This window comes from Rhinolophus sinicus, chromosome 17, assembly GCF_057876585.1.
Source record: "Rhinolophus sinicus isolate RSI-liver-muscle chromosome 17, RSI-T2T, whole genome shotgun sequence".
Taxonomy (NCBI): Eukaryota; Metazoa; Chordata; class Mammalia; order Chiroptera; family Rhinolophidae; genus Rhinolophus; species Rhinolophus sinicus.
Genome location: NC_142517.1, coordinates 190,442,749 through 190,463,556, shown reverse-complemented (window position 1 = coordinate 190,463,556; position 20,808 = coordinate 190,442,749). Strand labels below are relative to the sequence as shown.

At 40.1% G+C, this 20,808-nt stretch overlaps 1 protein-coding gene and 1 long non-coding RNA gene across 4 annotated transcripts in view; one reads left to right on the top strand and one right to left on the bottom strand.

Annotated features, from left to right (window-relative positions):
- Window positions 1-13,861: 13,861 nt before the first annotated feature.
- Window positions 13,862-20,808, bottom strand: part of LOC141567179 (uncharacterized) — a 140,675-nt gene continuing 133,728 nt past the window's right edge. Inside the window, exon 5 of the long non-coding RNA XR_012489624.2 lies at window positions 13,862-14,202. This is a non-coding gene — a long non-coding RNA (uncharacterized LOC141567179). The remainder of the gene's footprint in view (window positions 14,203-20,808) is intronic.
- The window catches only part of LANCL1 (LanC like glutathione S-transferase 1), a 31,749-nt gene continuing 30,100 nt past the window's right edge, over window positions 19,160-20,808 (top strand). The window contains exons 1-2 of one of the 3 annotated variants that reach the window (XM_019727009.3): window positions 19,160-19,219; window positions 19,530-19,626. In XM_019727009.3, coding sequence (XP_019582568.1) covers window positions 19,546-19,626 — 81 coding nt within the window. In that variant the 5' untranslated portion in view covers window positions 19,160-19,219; window positions 19,530-19,545. The other 2 variants (XM_019727010.3, XM_074312591.2) reach the window with 2 other exon arrangements.

Sequence of the window (20,808 nt, the reverse complement as noted above, 5' to 3'; positions counted from 1 at the left end):
TTCATGGACCATTTACATCCATTTTACCAATAATTCTCAACACTGGCTGCATATTAGAATCACCTAGAGTGCTTTTAATACATACCAAAGACAAAGCCCCACCCATGGAAGTTCTGATATAAATGGTATGTTTTAAAATTTTCCCCAAGTTATTCTAACATGCAGCCAGGGCTGAAAGCCACTGCTTTATACCATCAAGCATCAATGGTCTGTGCCGAGTACACACTGACAGTTGGGCCTAGTAGAGGTCAAAATGACAGCTTTCTCCTCTTTGTTTTCTTATCTCCCCTTCTTATGTGATTTCAAAACAAATCTCATTGCATTCTGCAGTGAAGCATAAAAGAAAACCAAGCTCACCACAAAAAGTAAGAGAGCTTTGGCACATAATTAAAACAGCAAATTTAAAAGCATCCCTTCACCTCAATCTCATAGAGTGTCAATTCTTTAAAAAGTGAGTTTGGATCTATGTGATTATTTCTTTCAAGATGTCAAAACTGTTTGATAGTTAGAGAAGTTAGGAAATACAAAAACACATTAAGAATAAAATAGCACAAAAATTATTTTAGTTTTTTTATGAAATTGATTTATTGTCATAGCTTAAATAATTTCTCTGTGGTACATGACAGTAACATACACCTTTACCTCTTAAAGCCTAAAAGCAAAGCATACCTCTCTACTCTGTGTTGATAAGAACCTGGTTTAGATGAGGTTTAACCCTGGTTTTCAAGGTGCTTATAATCTAATAGACTATTGGTAGGGCAGCATCACGACACCATGACGGATGTCCCTGAAATAGCTTGTGAAGCAGGTTACAACTCCAGACAGCTTTATTAACTTATCTGTTCACTGATATGAATGAAATCATTCCTCTACAAACTATAAATGCCTATCACATCAAATGACAGCACTGCAAATGAGATGTTCAACTTGAAGGAGTATTTCCGTGCCCTTAGGGAAATGCTACTGCCAGGACAAGTAGAACCAAGAGCAAACTGAAAAAGAACTACTTCCCCTGTTTGCCACATAAAACCTACAACTGGCTTATGAGTAGGCAAGAGAAATAATCAAGGACAAGAAGGCTGAAAAGAACCAGTAATACCCCTTGACCCATCTACCCAGGTGCCAAAGATCCCAAAACCATGATTGGCACTAGATTCCTCTGGATCAAATAGTGTCATCTTCCTGTAGACTATATGTAAATATACATACTTAATACATCCATGTAAAGGCTAAAGCATTGTCACTAATGATTACATCTAATTGAATTGGTCATATCACTCAGAAGCACTGAGCACCTGACTCAGGAGAAGATTATGCAGAAAGGATAATGAATGGGACAGGAACAAAACAATTGTTACTTTATAATTTGATCTAGGATTCACCCAGCCTGTATTCTTGCTGCAGTCTTCTGCTGAGTCCACTCAATTCTCCTCCAATGAAGCAAGAAGTTTGCCCCCTGTTTGAAACCACTATTTGAACACCAGCTTGGAGAAGAAAGTGATGAAAAATGACTTGGAAACCCAACAGAGAAGGACTTTTTCATCTTGAACCCATAGAGGGTCTGGGGATAGAATTCAAAGGATCCATAAAATTGAATTGAAAAATACTAAATTACATCATTTATTTTCACCACCATCTAACTGAAATTTAGTCTAGCATTCAAATATAAATGCATGTACCAAACCACAATCATATCCACAGTACCTGTAACTTTGTCACATAGAATTTACTCATGTTGTTTTCTCATTGCAGTTTTTGTAGATATATTGAAATACTGTATATTGTCATTACCTTGGATTTATGATATGATTATTAGGCCAGCCATTAGAGTCTGCTTTTTAATGTGTACGTAAGAAATGCACATATTATTATAGCACATTTTAAAGATTATTTTGATAGCTGTATTTCAATGTGATATATTTTCTTTGAATTCTTTGTATTTTACATTGTACTGAGGAAGAGTAACAAGCGTCACCAGACTGCCAAAGCAGTCATGACACAAAAAAGTTTAAGAACCCCTGAAATAGAGAAACTTCTCCTTTCATGGCAGTTATTAGATTTTTGTGTATTCTTACATCATATCCCAAATATATAATCCTAAAGTTCACATCAGCAAGGAAGGCAAGAAACAAAATATCCTCTATTTGATTCTTTGCTACCAGTGGCCCTCTTGCTTCATGGTGAGGTGAAGAAGGCAGGTATCCTCCATGCTTCATTCCAAATAACACACTAAGACTTCTGCTTCTGCAGAAGATCAAACTTCAGTGATATGAAAATGCTCCCACTACCCAGTCACGCTAGCTATGCTATTTCTGACTTCTATAGTGGCTTGCTAGAAGACAACAGCAATGAACTTAACCTTTTGGAATTTCTATTTCTCTATATGTAAAAAGCATTAAGCTGTAGGTCATTAAACTTTATAACTGTGTCTAAAGGTTTCGAGCCATCACATGCTGCTATGATATGATCATAAAATGGTATAGCACAGAAAAAGAATTCTGGAAGGACAGTGAAGCTTAACTCTTGTTGATTGGTATAGTGGGTTGGCCTCAACCTAAGTCCGTAGCACTCATTTTTGTTGGCTTCAGCCCTGTCACCAGGTTCTTGGTTAGCAGCAACTCGCCATATGATATTGGTGGTTGCTGCCAATGGCTCAGTTGTACTCTCACCAGCTTTGTTACCACCACCCTTAAATCTCCATTGCCACTGCCAAGTCAAGGAGGAAAAACTGAGAGGGTGGAATGATACGACTATTCCTCAGGTTAATAGGCTTGAGGGAAGGCCTGGTCCTTCAACTGGCAAGGGCCACTGGCAGAAGTGCCTCTTAGAAGAGAGGCATTCTCAACTCCCCAGTCTTGACAGGTCTGCTTCAGGGGATCTTGCATCTCTTTTTATGGGGAAATTGGTAAAGACTTGGTGCATTAATGGTGGTGGCGAGGTAATAACTGCCCATTGTCACAGGACACACAGAACATCAGAGAGAACTAAACAAATGCACATATATCAAATGCATACTTGCACAACGAATGCAATTCAAATACCTCCAATATTTAAACCATTCCTGCAGGAAGTCAACACAGGCAGTAATTACTTCATCCAAAGAAACAAAGTACTCTCTATAACCAATTAAACTCATTCAAGTCAATTATTCAAATAATTCCTGCCAATACGTATTTCACCTTCAATACTAATCACCTCCAGAAATCAGCTCCCTGGAAACATTATAAAGTGTCCCAGTCCAGAGCATCACAGCCCTCAAGGGGATTTTCTAGCTCTACACCTGCAACATTCTGTATCTTATAAATGTAGAATCCACAAACCACAAAGTTTGAAGAAACTTCTCTGAGACAAGAGACTTCCGAGATAGAAACAGAACTAGATTCCCAAGCTGCACCTCTGTGGACAATAAATTACATTAACAGACCAACAAGTTCAATTGGGTACATGTGTATTATGTGGCCCAAATTTTAGATGATAGTTCAATGGGATAGTTCAATGTGGCCCAAATTTTAGATGATAGTTCAATGGGATAAAAGTCAATCTCACTTCCAATTTTCTAAGGAATCTAGCTTTCGTTAAATATAACCATGGCTCACCATTGTAAAAGAGAGCCTTTCTTCTCACTTTTGACATACTCTGTCACCATTAGTTAGGCCAATAAATGCCTTTCCCTGTATTCCCACTATGTTCCGCAAGTATCCTGGAATCCTCTATCTACAGACCCATTGCACTAAACTCCACAACCAGAAGAGGAGTTCAAGTTGCAATGCATAAATTTAGATATTAACATGCATCATTTCAAAACGTTCAAGTCTGCAGTTAACATGCTATTGTGAAGTTGCTTAGGACCTAAGTCTTGATTTATTTATTAAAATAATATACATGTATTAGTAGCAAAATTATTTCATACAACCAAAGTTGAGATTGATCTACTAGGGTCATGTGAAAGCACATAGAGAAAGCCACCACGACTGTACCTAAGAGGAAAGATGGCATTGTGCACAATTACAACCTGTACTGGGGACAGTTTGTGGGACAGAGGTTAAGTCTATAAATATACATATGCCCCCATAACCTGAGCAGAATAATGCTGATACCATTGTTATATGCTGATAACGTAATGCAGAGAATGCTGTCACAGTTGAATCATCCTCCAACTGAAGAAAGGCTGTATATGAATTTATACAGTAAAATTTCTTTCTCTCCCTTCCTTCATCCCTTTCTTCCATCCCTCATCCCTTCCTTCCTCCCTTCCTTTCATTCTTATGATAGTATAGAGAAAATAAAGTATGATTGCGGTCCAAATGACTGATTTACAGCCCTATCTCCCCATTTTATGATGCTTGGCTCAAACTAGATTTCCGTATCTTTGATTGCTCCTTACCTAATATTTATTTATTTGTTCCTATAATCTCCAAATTGGTAATGTCAAAGGGATAGCAGATAAATGTACCAGGAAAGGAAAGAGTCTCTCCTACTCACACATAAAAGTAGAGCAGCTCTATTTCTGGGTCGCTCTACTGGTGTTCAATTCGACATGCAGGGAGGAAAGTACTCATTCCTGAAATGTGACAGGGAGTGAACCAGTGCCAACACATTACCACCTAGATTGCACCCAACGAGATATTTGGTCTGTCCTCTGAAAAGTTCTGTAGTCAAAAGTTCAGAGCGAAGTCAGCAGCAGTTGAATACTTCACTCGTCAAGTCAAACTAACCCTAGGTGCGAAGAGTATCAGCTGGAAGAGAGAAGGGAAGACCCCTTTCCCTTTGAACCCTGCGATATGTATTCTCCAGTCCTAAAAGGTAAATCAAACTAAAGGTATTCTTCTGCAGAGTTGCTTGCACTATTTCCAGCCTTAGTGGTAACAAAGCTGGTGACAGTGCACCTGAGTCATCATCTAGAAATTTGCAGTGTAGACCAAATAATCTTTTAAGTGTTAAAATAATAAGTAATTTTCTTACTAAGCTCTACAGTGAACAAATTGCAATGATCCTTAACCTTGTTGTATCTTTAATTTCCCAGATTTGTATGAAAGTAAGAATTAGAGGGATATTCATAAAAAGTATCACTCTTCAGTCCATTAAGACCTCTCTTAGATTGGCTAGAAAAATCTCAGTAGGCCTACTTGGGGAAAATTTTTCACTTTTGTCTTCTATAGAATATTAAATGTTTCTTCTATGGAATATTAACCTTTCTACTATTTTTTCTGACTATAAAATGCAATTAATTATAAATAAAAAAGTAAAAGATAGGAGGGAGTAGGAAAGGAGATATAGGCACAGTTTGTAAACATATTTTTAACCCACAGTTCCCAAAGGAAAACATTACTTTCCCAAGAGCAATCTTTCAGTTATTGTCCAAAAGATGGGTGAAATTTGTCCAGTCACTGATAAACCCACTGGTTTATTTCTGCTCACAATCTCTTAAGGCAATGGTACCAATATACACAGAACAATCACTATCACAGCAGGTGCAGCAGGAGTGGAGAGACGGAACAGGCAGCATGCTAATAAGGAGACCGTTGGAAAACCACAGTCTGTCAAGCCTTGGAAAAGAAATGTGGGCATGAGCAAATTCAGCCTGCAATCAGAGGCTGAGTTTTTATGGTGCAGGGCTGAATGATAATGATAGGCCCACACATAAATTGTCATCTCGCCTCAATTTTCAAATAAGAAGGATGTTTTTGCTTCAACTATGGCATTGCAAACGTGATAATAGTACTTTGTATTGACAACTAGCTGTCTCCCCTCTAAACCAGAGGAGATGTGTCCTTTTCTCTAACACAAAGGGAGAAGTGATCTCAGTATGATTCAGTCCTGATTTTTCTTTTTCCTTCTTCTCTTTCAACCTTGGAGAATAGCCAATTTGTGCAGCTAAAAAAGAATAATGCAAGCAAGCCAAAGAAAAAGGTTGTAGAGCAAATCAGATATTTAATAAAGAAAGGAAAAGGCCATTTCAATGCAGATTTCAATTAGTTTCAAGTCCAAAGGTTTCCCACAGGTCCCCAGCACAGACCTGTGAGTTATACTGAATGAGGTTCAAATGCCCTTTTTTAAAAAAAGAACTAGGACATATCCCTATGGTCCCTGACACAGGCAGGAAAACTGACTTAGTGGCCTAATTCCATTCTCAAAATTTGAAACTCCAGTATTGAATTGGTGCCTTCTGGGCATTTCCCTGACATTTCAGTGATGCTAAGCTGTTCTCCATTTGGCTCTTTACAAATTGATATGTATAGCTGGGAGCACAAACATGTGTAAAGGTAAATTTACTATCCAAACACTTGAATGAGGAAGAACAAACTGTAGGGAAAAGAAAACTATAGAGAGATCAGACTTAGTTTGAAAAGGCTTGTGTGTATGTGCTTGTGGTGGGGGGGTGTATCACAATGTACTAAACAACACCAAAATAATCTTAAATTTGCTTTCACTCAAAGCAAGTCATTCAAAAAATGCCAGTGCCAAGGGATGGCTTGGAGGAACATTACTGTAATTTCCATCAACCTCCTTATTCCTCTGTCTTTAATATGCACAACTGATGCTTTTTCTGTCTTGTGTAAAGTGTTTTTGCAAATGCAGGTTCAGACAAATTCATTCTGTGCCCCACCTCGTGAGGCAGCTACCTGAGTCACTTCCATGTATAAATTATGGAGCTGCCACAAAATGCATAGGACTCAGATGGAATCTGTTATATACCAGGGTCCATCTATCATTTGCACCAACTAGTTGTAAAATGCCAGAGTTTAAATCCCTCTAGTAAATATGTAAATGACTAAGATCAGAGGGCAGGAAAGAGGAGGCTAGCAGGGAAGAGGTTAGGGGCAGGGGGCACACTACAGCTAGAGACACAGGAAAGGCAAGCAGAGTGGTATGATATTCAGTATAGCTACTTCTGAAAAAGAAACATACAGATTCTTTAAGGAAAGAAGAGGGCAGAAGATTCAGAATATTCTTCAGTTAGACTTCATTTCCAGAATTGTAACTAGAGACAAAGATGTGTTTCAATGTATATTTTCCTACATAGGATTCATTTACAGTATAAAGATTTACAGCAAGCAAAAACAGTCAGGGGTCTTGTTTTAGGCTTGGTTCCTGGAAATTGACTCTGAGATGGAGACTTCCACATGAGAGGTTATGGTAGAGTACCTTCTAGAATGAAAGTTTTGGGAAAATGAGACTGCTGATTGAGCAGATGGAGAAGCTGCCCCACAATATGTTTGCAACAGTGGACCCTACCCATCCCAAAGGGATATCTGGATCTGAGATGTCCCTTCAGAGTGGTCTCAGATTGAAGCAAAGGTTCTGGGTGCTTGTACTCCCCAAAATGACCAGTCATTAGATACTCTTCAAAGACACTGTTAAAAAAATAAAAAGACAAGCCACAGCCTGGGAGAAAACATTTACAAATCACACATAAAGAACTTGTTCAGAAGATATAAAGAAATCTCAAAGCTATTAATAAAACAAAATACTCTAATAAAAAGAAGAGCAAAGGATTTGAACAGACACATCTCACACACACAGACACACACACACAACGATATATGATTTGCAAATAAGCAGATTAAAAGATGTTCAACAGCATTATTAACTAGAGAAATGAAAATTAAAACCACAGTGAGTTACTTCTACAAATTCACTAGGACGGCTAAAATTCAAAAGACTGAACACGCCAAGTATCAGTGAAAAGATGGAGGAACTGAAATTTTCATACACTGTTGGTGGGAATGTGGAATGATACAAACGTTTTGGTAAGCAGGTTATTAGTTTCTTCATGTTAAACATATACTTATTATAATACCCAGACATTCCACTCCTGGGTATACACATAAGAGAAATGAAAGTATATACCCATACAAAGACTTGTACATATTACTAGCCACTTTATTTGTAATAACCAATAACTGGAAACAACCTAAGAAGTGAACGGGGAACCAAATTGTGGTATATCCACAGAATAGAACAAAACCAATCAATAAAAAGGACTATTGATATATGCAATATGGATAAATCTCAAAATAATTAGGCTAAGTAAAGAAAGGGAGAGTACATACTATATAACACTATTTCTAGAAAATATACAGGTTCTGGTGAAGATGGCAGAGTAAGTAAATGTTGTTGCTTACCTTTTCTCATGACCATATCAAAATTACAACAAAACTACAAAACAACCATCATTGAGAATCACCAGAAATCTTACTGAACCGAAGCCCTACAACTAAAAACATATAGAAAAAGCCACCTCAAGATGGGTAGGAGGGACAGAGAGCACAGGCTTGTCCCACACCCGCTTGTGACCATTAAAAACAGGGAGAGATATCTCGACTGCAGAGGTCCCCACCCAGAGGAGGGAGGGGTCACAGCCCCTCCCCAATCCAGGGTTCCAGGGTCAGGGAGAGAAGTCCCCATAATTTCTGGTTGAGAAACCCAGTGGAGATTGTGGCTGAGTGAAACGGAGGGCGGCTGGAGTCCCAGGCGCTCCTTGTAAAGACCTCGCCAAATTGATTTACTCACCAACAGAGTTGCTGACTCTGAGCTCCAGCGCTGGGGCAGCAGCTGGAGAGGCAGCAGGGGCATATAGTGGGGAACCGAGTTGTCTGGATTCGGGACCGGGGGCAGCTTCTCCCAGACGGAGGAGCTGGTGGAGGCCATGTTTCCTTGTTGAGACCTCCCCCTGCCCAGCATGCGGATGCAGGTGGCTGCCATATCTGAGTCTCTATCAAGCTTGCTAACTCCATTCATTCATCATGCCTTGATGATTCTGAGGCCCCATCCTGCCCAACTTTCAGGCACACCAAAGTCATTTCCAGTGGCTTTTTCATACAAATCACCTGCCTTGACTCATGCTATAGACTTCCCTAGGGTCTCTCAAAGGTTCACAGAAACCAAACAAGTAGCACCTAGTGTGTCTTGTACCTCTAGCTGAGCAGTCCTAAGCCCAGCACTAGCGTCAGCTGGCCTTGTTTCATGGCTTGGCCTCTAGAGGCACATCCAAGCACAGTGTGGGTGGCAGCCATCTGCAGACTGCTTTGTGGCTCCTGCTGGGTGGTCCCAGGTGGGGCGCAGGCTGCAGCTGAACTTTACCTACAGTGGGTCTCCTCTCAGGTGGCACTGAAGATAGTGTGTCAGTGGCCAATTTTGAATGAGTTGGAGCATCACCCAGCTGCCTCCAAAGACAACACACCTAAGGGGTGGATTGGGCAGGCATCAGAGCCCTGCTGAGGCTGATCCTGCTCTGTAGGGTCAGCCCCTGAACGACAACACCTCCCCTGTAGTTGTAGCTTACAACCAACGAGCCTGAGGGTCAGTTCCTCACATTGATGTACAAACAGCAACCAAAGTTTAACTGCAAGAGGAGGACACACCAAACTCACACACCAGACACACCTGGAGTGCACAGCTCAGGTGACAAGGAACACTGCACCACTGAGCCCCAGAGCACACCTACTACATAAGTCCACACTACTTAAGGTCCACACTACTAAGACCAGGAGACATAACAGCCCTACCTAATGCATAGAAACAAACACAGTAAGGCAGCCAAAATGGGGAGAAAAACAAAAATGTCCCAAATAAAAGAACAGAACAGAGGTCCAGAAAAAGAACTAAAGAAAATGGAGAGAAGTAATCCACCAGATGCAGACTTTCAAACACTGGTTATAAGGATGCTCAGTGATCTCAGGGAGAACTTTAACAAAGATATAGGAAACATTAAAATGGAAATAGAAAACATAAAAAAGAACCAGTCAGAATAAAGAACATAATAACAGAAATGAAGAATACATTACAGGGATTAATAGTAGATTAGATAAAGCAACGGATCAAATCAGCAGATTTAGAAGATAAGCAGAAAACACCCAATCAGAACATCAAAAAAAGAAAAAAAGAAAAACTCCAGAAAAATGAGGAGAGTTTAAGGGGCTTCTGGGACAACATCAAGCATACCAACATTCACATTATAGGTGTACCAGAAGGAGAAGAGAGAGGGGAAGGAATTTAAAATCTATTTGAAGAAATAATGATGAAAAACTTCCCTAACCTGGCAAAGGAAATAGATATACAAGCCCAGGCAGTATAGAGAGGCACAAACAAGATGAACCCAGAGAGGCCAACACCAAGACACAGAGAAAAGTAGTTAGTTACCTATAAGGGAGCTCCCATAAGATTGTCAGCTGATTTCTCAACAGAAGCTTTGCAGGCCAGGACTGGCAGAAAATATTCAAAGTGATGAGAAGCAAGGAACTACAACCAAAATTACTCCACCCAGGAAAGCTATCAGTTAGAATTGAAGGACAGATAAAGAGCTTCCCAGACAAGAAAAAGCTAAAAGCTAAAAGAAATACACCAAATCAGTATTGCAAGGAATCTTTGAGGGACTTCTTTAAGTGAAAACAAAAAATCAAAAATGTGAATAATAAAATAGCAATAACTACATACTTATCAATAATTACTTTCAATGTAAATAAATTAAATGCTACAATCAAAAAAAAAAAAAAAAGATAGGGTATCTGAATGGATAACAAAACAAGACCTTTACATATACTGCCTACAAGACACTTCAGATTGAAAGACACACACAGACTGAAAGTAAAGGATGGAAAAAGATATTTCATGAAAATGGAAACCAACCAACAAACAAACAAAAAGCTGGGGTAGCGATACTTATACCACACAAAATAGACTTTAAAGCAAAGACTATAACAAGAAACAAAGAAAGACTTAGTCCGAAGAAATCCAAAATGCTACTTCGAGAGGATGTGCTCATCCCCATGTTCATTACAACACTATTTACAATAGCCAAGATATGAAGACAACTTGGATGTCCCTGAATGGATGAACGGATAAAGAAGAGGTGGTACATATATACAATGGAATATTACTCATCCATAAAAAAGAATGAAATTTTGTCATCTGCAACAACATGGATGGACCTAGAGAATATTGTGCTAAGTGTAGTAAGTCAGACAGCGAAAGACAAATGTCATATGACTTCACTTATAAGTGGAATCTAAAAAACAACATAAAAATCAAATAAAACAGAAACAAACTCATAGATTCGGAGAGTTGTGGCTACTCACAATCAAAGGAAATAACTCAAGTGACTGGCACACAATAAAGACCCCATAAACAGTAGCTGTTACCAGGAAGGGGCTGTGACCCGATCGCTCCTTCCTGGCCTTTTTGTAGTCCCCCCAACACCCCCAAATGCTCTTGAAGTTTTATGAGCCTTTACACACCGAGTGACAGAACCCGTCTGGTCCCCTCAGCATTATTGTGCCTGGCCCTTGGCCTGATGGTGTGAAGCTTTATTAAAGAGCTCTAGATGAGGCTCCACGATGAAAGCTGTAAAATAGCATTATTCTGCCTGAAGAAAGTCAAGGTAAAGTTTTTAAACTTAGTAAAGACTTGTCTTGACTAGCTGCTCTCCACCTTGCTCAAAACAGGTTTGAACTCTGGTGGAGAGACATTTAGATTATATCTAAGAAAGAACTCCTGGAAATATGAGAATCTTACAAACCCTAATTGACTGCCAAAAGAAAGTGAACAGACATCGCTTTTTCCTTCCTTCCTTCCTCCCTCCCTCTTCCTTCCTACTTTCTTTCCCTTTCTCCTTCCTTCCTTCCTCCCTTCCTTCCTTCCTTCCTTCCTTCCTTCCTTCCTTCCTTCCTTCCTTCCTCCTTCCCTCCCTTCCTTCCTTCCTCCCTTCCGTCCTTCCTTCTTTCAACATTAGCCCAGGAAATACTCCAAAAGCTATGATGTATCAAATATAAATTTGATGGTATAGGTAATCCACAAAATTTCACAGTCTACTTGTTACCATTTAGCACCATAGTTTTTGTACTCGTCTTCACACACACACACACACACACCTCTCTCTCTCTCTCCTCCCTCTCTCTCTGTCTCTCTCTCTCTGTCTCTCTCTCCTCTCTCTCTCTCTCTCTCTCTCTCTCTCTCTCTCTCTCTCTCTCCCTCCCTCCCTCCCTCCCTCCCTCCCTCCCTCCCTCTCTAGCATTTCTTAAACTTTACTCTGCAAAAGGATTACATGAAGAACTCGTTTCTAAAAATGCAGAATCAACCCAACCCTCCTGAATCAAAATATCTGGCAGTAAAATCTGAGATCTTACATTTTGAATAAACTCCTCGGCTGATACAATGTATAAGAATGACTGCTCTAGAATTTGAAGTTATCCTGGGAAAAAAATTTTCTACAACTCCTTGGACTTCAAGTTCTGCCCCTCAGGATTCAGGAAATTAGCCTGAAGATCTGATCCTCTCTTTCTCAGACAACTTGAGAGAGCAGCTCTGCACCCAGGTTTTGAGGCCCAGCCCAGGTGTTGTGAAAAGGTCGAAGGAGCCAGCTCCTCCCTGCAGCTAGGGCCCTGGTTCTCGCAGCCTCTTTTCTCTGCACCACAGCCACTGGCTGCCCAGTAACGTGGTCAATTCCAGATGATCCTACATGGCAGAAGTACGATGAACCAGATGAATTCTTGAGGTTTCCTTCTGGGTCTGTAAGATACACTGCTAAATTCATATGGAACTGAAGTAGCAGCTTCTCCAACCTCTTTATAAACTCCACTCACATAGTTACTCACCTATACGTTTGAACTCTTGCCTCTTTTGGGAAATAGAAAGGAAAAATGAAGTACAAAAAAACGTGGCTACCAGGCAAGCCAGAAAATTTTGAAGTTTCTCTTTCAACTGATTGAAAAATGCCTGCTGTGAGGCAATTCGGAAGCTTAAAAGAGAGACTGTATGGGCCAGAATGTCTCTGTTGATTACCTTCCCCACCAGGGAGTAGGACTGCCAGATATGCCAAAAGAACTCCTCAAAATGGGACAGTGTTTTACAGGGCTTTTGTTATACGTCACCTCATTCCACAGGTGAGCTGTGTATGCTTCAGTGGGGATGGAAGCAAATGTAATCCTCCTGAATGACGATTCAGTGTTGCAAGAAGGCTCGGCCCACAAGGGACACCTTCCATCTCTATCTTCATTATTCATTTTAACCATATAGAGAAATGGGGACCTGCATAATTTTCACAACACAATATTGCTACATATTTTCAACAATAAAGAGGAAAGCCTCTTTTTCATTTTGCTTGTAAAGCTACTGACTAACACTGGCGATCAAGATCCCTTCTCAAATGTTTTCTCAAAAACCAGTTTAAATGTTTGTAGGTTTTTACCAACTTTCTCTACTCACAGTCTTTAATCTCCCACGGAAACCCCAGCACACCTGTGCTTCACATAATAGTGGCTCTCACTCAGCAGGTACATTTCAAGAAAGGAATCTGTCAGCACACTAATAACAGTCCTGACAGGAAGAGAGGAAATTCTGCCAGCACCATAGGAAATACTATCTCTGGGAAATTGAAAGTGTACCATAGTGTGCATGGTGCATGTCTGTTACGTTCTTCTTTCCTCTACTGGCAATAGCTTCTGTCAATCCATGAATTCTGTACTGTGAACGAAACAGAAAATTGCTTCAGTGTTACACAGTCCCAGCTGTATGTTAAACCAACAGCATGGTGATATTAAACTGAAGGTTAAATAACTCTTGCATTACAGTTCTTTGCGCTGAAAAGGAAACAGGATATTCTCCTTAAAAAGATGGCCTGATTTTGTGTGTGTGTGTGTGTGTGTGTGTGTGTGTGTGTGTGTTGTTTTGTTTTTGTTTTTGAGGGGAAAATTTTCTTAAAAAAAAAAAAAAAAGAAGAAATATGGAGTCTTAAAATCTATCCTCTACCATATAGGTCAATGACCCAGTTGTCAAGAATGTTCAAAGGAATATGCAGGAGGAATCAGAGAAAGGATGGTTGCTAGGAGGTCAGAGGCAAGGGAACACCGCAGAAACTTAAGCACGTTGCCCGTTTGATGGGAGACACATAGAATAAGTTACTAGAACTTCCATTATGTCTGGGAGACCACTAACTATCCACTAAACTCAGTCTTCCCCTTCTTTCACTGTAGCTGGGCACACAGCAGTTCAGCAGAAGACTTCATTTCACAGCCTCCTGGGCAACTAGAGGTGACGATAGGACTAAATTCTCACCAATGGCATAATGTGGGATGTGATGGATTCCACTTCCTGGTCTGGGGCTAATGCATCAGATGTGCACTCCTCTGTTTTCCTGACCTTCCCGCAAGCTGGAATACAGGCAAGCCTATGACCAGCATGGATCTTGCAGACGAGGATAACACACTGAGGGAAGAAAGAACAATAAGATGGAAGGAATCTGTGACCCTGAGTGCCCACTTGGAGCAAAGCTAACCTGAAGTAAGAGAAAAATACATTTCTATTTATTTCAGCAATTATGTTTTTAAGCTTAGCTTTCACTCTAAATATGATACATTATAATGTTTGAAGTTTAGCTCTTAGCATGGAACTGAAGAGTCCTGAAATGCTACCTGTTTTCTCTGTTTAATATACACCTTCCCTGATTTCTAGAGGTATTCTGCTTTAAAGACTATCATATAATGATTGTTTCCAGAGAGTTCACATAAGACAGATCAGCAAATTAAAAAAAAAAAATCACTGTAATATTTTTTGCAAAAAAATTATTCTAGATTTATCAAAAGTGAAATGGCCTTTGAAAAGTCATCAACAATCAAATCTGTATGAACCACAATCAGTCACTCTAGCCATAGGTGAAAACATAGGTACAGTTAGGGGCTGAATTGTGCCCCCCACCCCCAATTCACATGTTAAAGGTCCTAACTTCTGGTACCTTAGCATGTGGCTATATTTGGAGACATAGGGTCTTTAATAAGGTAATTAAAGTGAAATCAGATTATTAGGATGGGTCCTAATCCAATATGACTGATGTCCTCATAAGAAGAGGCTATAGAACACAGACACACACAGACACACACACACGCACACACACACTCACACACACAGAATACTTTGTGAAGACACAGAGACGATGGCTGTGTACAAGATAAGGAGAGAGGCTTCAGAAGAAATCAACCCTGCCGGCATATCCATCTTACTTCTAGCCTTCAGAACTATGAAACAATAAATTTCAGTTGTTTAAGTCACACAGACTACGGTACTTTATCATGGCAGCCCTAGAAGACTAATACAGGTACTAAATGTCAAGCATTTTTTTCTTTGGAGCCAGAACTAAGGAGGAATTCTTTGGGATGGTTCTCTAACAAAATAAAATGAACAAAAGAAGGTGAGGGGATTAGAAAGCACAGTCAGTAACCACAAGATTGCCACGGGGTTATGAAAGTTAATTTGGGGAATGTAATCCATAATGTTGTAAAGATTTTGTAGGGTATCCGATGGACACTTGTCTCGTTAGGGAGACCACCTCAGGGAAGATGTAGATGCCTGATCACTGCACTGTACACCTGAAGCTGAAGCTGAACAATAATGAATGTCAACTACAAGTTTATACATACATATATATGTATATTGTTACAAGAAGCGGAGTCAGCATTAGGAATGGAGACAGTGGAAATGTAATGGCTGTGTGCGATGTCAAAGAGATAGTGGATGGGGGGAGGGGGGTTGACACAGTGTGAGGGATATAAACGATAAATATCTAACTATTACTTTGTTTTGTGTACCCTAAACTAATTTAAAAAAAGAAATATTCTCAAAAAAAAAAAAAAAAAAGAAATCAGTTCTCTACAATTTCCACTAATTCAAATCTTTGGGTTTTTCCAACTAACAAATTGTTCATGCTTTGATAATTCTGAGCCTTCCTCAAAGTAAGCTTGGATCTATGACTTATGCTATATTCAAAAGTGAACTCCAGATAGACCAAAGACCTAAATGTGAAAAGTAAAATGCTAACAAAATAAAGTGTAGGAAGTCATCCTTGCAGCCTATGAGTGGATAAAGAATCTTTGAACATGAAGCTAAATCTTTAAATCACAATATCAAAATTGAATGGGTTTAACTTCATCAAAACAAAGAAGTGTGGTTCAATGAAGGTTACCTTAGAAAAAGTTAACACTCTAGAAAAGATATCAACAGCATCTAAAGCCAAAGGAGATTAATATCTAGACTATCCTTCTCCCAAAACAAAACAAAAAACAACTTCTGCAAATCAACAAGACACCCAAATGCAACACCCAGTAGAAAAATGGCCAAAGGATATGAACAGATAAACCTCAGGGAAGGGTCAGATGTCTACCAAGTATATGAAGAAAACCTCAACACCATTAGCAACAAAGATACTGGAAGTTTAAGTATCAATAAAACTTCACATTGCCCATTAGAATTGCAAAAACTAGAACACTAGATAATATCAAGTGTTGGAGAGGACATGGGAATGACAGAAACTTAGATACTGTGCAGGGAATATAAACTAGTCCAGTAGTTCTGGAAAGCAATCTAACGGTACTGGAGAAATTAGGTACCAGGATGTCCTATGATCCAGCAATCCACTTCCAGGTGTATATCTCAGAAATTCTCACATTCAGATCCTTTTGAGAACATCTACCTAAATACTCTTGGCTGTATCATTTGTAATGTGGAAGTTAGAAATAGTACCCAACCTTGGGGGAAAGGATAAGTAAAATGAAGTGGAGATGTACTATGAAAATATTGTATGATTATCTAAAACAACCAACTGTACACAGAGCAACACATCTAAAACATGAGTTGTTGAGTATTTATAGCACTTGTCCACTAATTTAAAATACATATCTACACAACCCGTGATGCAATTACCAAAGGATATACAGCAGACCCGTGAATAACTTGAGGGTTAGGAGTGCCAATACCCCCACTCTTAGTGGTGCCACCCCCAGTCCAGTGTCCTGCAGTGGAAAATCCTCCTATAACTTTTAAATCCCCAAAAACTCAATTATAGTCACCTCTTGGGATTCTCCAGAGGTTGGTTCCAGGACCCTCACCCTTGCCCCCGCCAGCAGCAGATACCAAACTCCACAGATTCTCAAGTCCCACAAAATGGTGCAGATCAATGTATATAGTTGGCCCTCCACATCTGACCATGCCTAACCGCGGATCATAAATTGTGTTTGCGTCTGCAGTTTGTTGAATCTGCAGATATGAAACCAGGAGATATGGAGGTCTGACTGTATATGTATTTAAAAAAATTCACATAGAAGTGGACCCACACAATTCAAATTTGTGTCGTCCAAGGGTCAACTCTATACATTTAACATATCATGGTGATTGTCTTCTGGAGGACAGGGAAATAGGGATTAAGGGGAAAAATAAAATAGAATAGGATCTTGCATGCACTGATGATGCTGTACTGAAAACCAAGGAGCATAAGTAGCTCAATTCTGCACCTGAGATTTAAACACACAATCATACACACACACACACACACACACACACACACACACACACACACACCTTACCTCCCCAAGTTCCTTCTGAATTTCTTTCAGCACATTATCCTAGCACCCCATATCAGCAGTGAGAACACTTGAGTAAAACTGTCTAATTGTATTAAGCTGTTTTGTTTACACTCTCACTGTTTCACAACCAGGGGTATTTTTGTCCCCCACCCCACCACCCAAGGACATTTGGCACTTGCCAATGTCTGTAAACATTTTTTGGTTGTCACTTGGGAGGGGGATACTACTGGCATCTATTGGAGAGGGGCCAGGGATGCTCCTAAACATACTACAATGAACAGGACAGCTTCCACAACAAAGAAGCATCCCTTCCAAAATGTCAGGAGTGCTGAGGTTGAGAACCCCCACACCATCTCACTACATTATCCATTGTCTTCTTAGGTATTTGGGAGGCTGCCCTGCAAGCTGACCAAAATGTTCCTTTCTTCTTTCCCATGTTGCGCTTCCACCTATTCACCTTCCATCTTCCCCTTCCACTCTTCTTTCATTTCTGTTCAAGCACAATGTACTGTCTGTGATGAGTGGCTTCCTGTAGTAGTCATTAATCTACTTAAATATCACACTGATTTTAATTGCTCATCTAAACACAGTGAATGGGATAAAGCGATAGTAAGCCTTAAATAGTAAGCCTTAAAAATCCTAAACTACCTTTTACTCCTTTTCTCTCTCATGAGTTGCTCCTCCACACACCCATCTATTAAAATAGGAAGGGTATCTAATTGAAGGTTCACTGAGGGCCTCTACTAAATCTTCATGAATTTGGTGAGGGAGATTAAGTGTCCTAGGAAGACAACAATTAAAAAGAACAAACTGAGCCAGAGGAGAATCAGAAATAGTGTGAGAAGGCAGCCACAGATAGACAGCCTTGGGCCAACATGGAGGTGGGACCGGCTGAGCTTCAGCAATTGGAGGTTTGGGGCTAAGGTCCTTCATGGAAACAAGAGGGAAGGAAAGAGAAGAGAGAGTGACTCTTTCTGACTCTTAAACTAATCCCCCAAACTCTCTGAGCAACAGCATGGGCCTAATGTGTACCAGGTGAGATTTTAAGTTTAAATGAAAGGAAAAGTTTTCAGATAATGGAGTGTATTAAACATTGAAATTGAATGTTGTGGATGTCCTGCTCTGTTGGAGCAGGACTGTTGTCCTGCTGTTATTTTTTTTAACGGGTTTGGGTATACAGTATTATAGTCCAATTTAGGCTAAGGAGCAGATTAAAGTTCTTAAGAGTTGTGGTTTGTGTTTTAATGTATTTTCCCTGAAGTTTTATCAATCGCCATTTGATACCTTGTCCCTCTTGCACTCACATTGCCTCTTGAGTGCCTTTGAGGTTAAATATCTCCAAAGGGCACCTTATTGGCCCTTCAATATAATATGTTTTTTGTAGTTTTTGTCGCTAATTGTGGTAGTAGTGTTTAGTTTCTTTTTGCTTATATTCCTTGCAAACAAAGAACTGGAAAGTCTTTGTGGAGACATTACTTTCCCCAATTCTATTCAGTCTGAGCAGTAGGAATATGAATATGTTCATTTCTCAAAGCAGTCTTTTCCTTCTGCAGATTAAAAAAAAAAAAAATTCCAAGACTTATGAATTATCTGGACTTGAATTAGTTATCTTAAAAATAAAAATAAATTAAAAGAGAACAAAGATAGGACATATTGGGCACATTTGCACGTTATTTTAAGATATGCCCCCAATCCAGCTACTCTGGTTTTAAACCATCCTGTATTATCCTTTAGAAACCACACTCTTGTCTCTTTAACAAACTGATAGCAAGAAGGGGGCGGGCCTCCATAGTGACGAAAGTTCTGATTGGTCCGATTGTCAGGAAGTGGGCGGTGAAAGCGTCGCTTCTGTTGTTGGCCGGAGGCTGCGGGTGAGAGGCCGAGGCTGGGCAGGGCTTCTGGACACTGCACTGGCAGTAGCTTCAAATCGCGGGAGTGGGATCGGGGGTGCAAAACGGGTTCCCTTCATCGCGGTGGGTTCGGGGCCCTGGCAGCCTTCTCGCGGAGGTGCCACGCCCTAGCGGCCCGGCCTCAGTGGGCCCGCCGTCCTCTCGGAACGTCGAGACGGCGCGGTGGCCCAGACGCTCGAAGGAAAGCGTTGCCCGGCCTCTGGCCACCGCCGGGGCCGCTCGGCCGAGCCCCCCATCTCAACCTAGGTTCTCTTTTTCCCCTGTTCTGCAGGCTCGCTTCCGGCGTCATGGCTCAAAGGGCCTTCCCGAATCCTTATGCCGATTATAACAAATCCCTGGCCGATGGCTACTTTGATCCTGCTGGGAGGGTGAGTTTGGGATAGATCTGCCTGAATCCCTTCCTCCAAACCCCAGTAGTATTTGGAAAAGAGCAGTTTTGCCTGAAAGAAAGAGATGTGCATCCCTTTTTTAAAAGTATATAATTTGAAGATAACTGTATAAAATATATTTTAAAGCTATAAAATACATGTTAAAATACACAATTTGAGCTCTAACATATTGAATACCTATAAGGAATAGTTAATATTAATAATAAAATAACCTCATTGATATTTTCAATGATAAAAATTGGCAGATATGGCGTTTACCACATAATTTTGCATTTTTGATCATTTTTGGTTTGCTTTTTAAAGAGGTGAAAATGCTGATGGTATTTCACATGTGCCATATCATTGCTTTATGATTGTACACATATATATAGGCAGGGAGATGATAAGAGTAAACCAAAATAAGTGGTAAAGACATCTTTAAACTGAAAGGGCTAAGAAATATTTGTGACATAGGCCTGAAATTCTCTGTATCATTTCCACCGTTTGCGTTTGCAGGACACCCCAACAGCCGGAAAAAAAAAATAATTAAACTAGTAAATTAAACTGGTTTGTACCTCAAACTACTGTGCAAAAGAGAAGCTGGATGTGAGTTACCAGAGGCCTGTGTTTTCTCATGTCCTTTTGGGTGAACATAATTGTTAAGAAAGAATACAGTTCTTTTTAAGAATACCTTTAGAAATCCTAAGAGTGAGTTAGATTGGAAGAGTGGCCTCTTTTAAGTGCACACACTTTTTCTTTTTTTTTCCTTTTACCAGTTTATTTCTTCAAAACTGGTCAGTTGTAGGAAGAGCATTTCACATGTGGTATAATAGCCTTTGAGATTTCCTGTCTGCCAGGCTAATTCTGTGTGGCTCTGTTGGTTCTTAAAACACTCATCACGATGAACTTGGGTCAGTAATACAGGTAGGAGGGATGAGAGATGGAGAAGAGTTACAGGATGGAAGGGCACCAAAGGGTGCATAGAGCTAGAATCAATCCTTTCCTTGAAGACCAAACTTGAGCTGGCCAAACAAAACTTCTTATAATTATCTTGAGGTCACATGGCTTCCTTTTGGCCATTTGGACTTGCATTCTGCCTAACTCTGCAGATCGTGAAGCTGAAGTATTTGTCTTGCTGGAAGAAGACATGCTGCTTCATGATTACTTGGCAAAGAGAACACT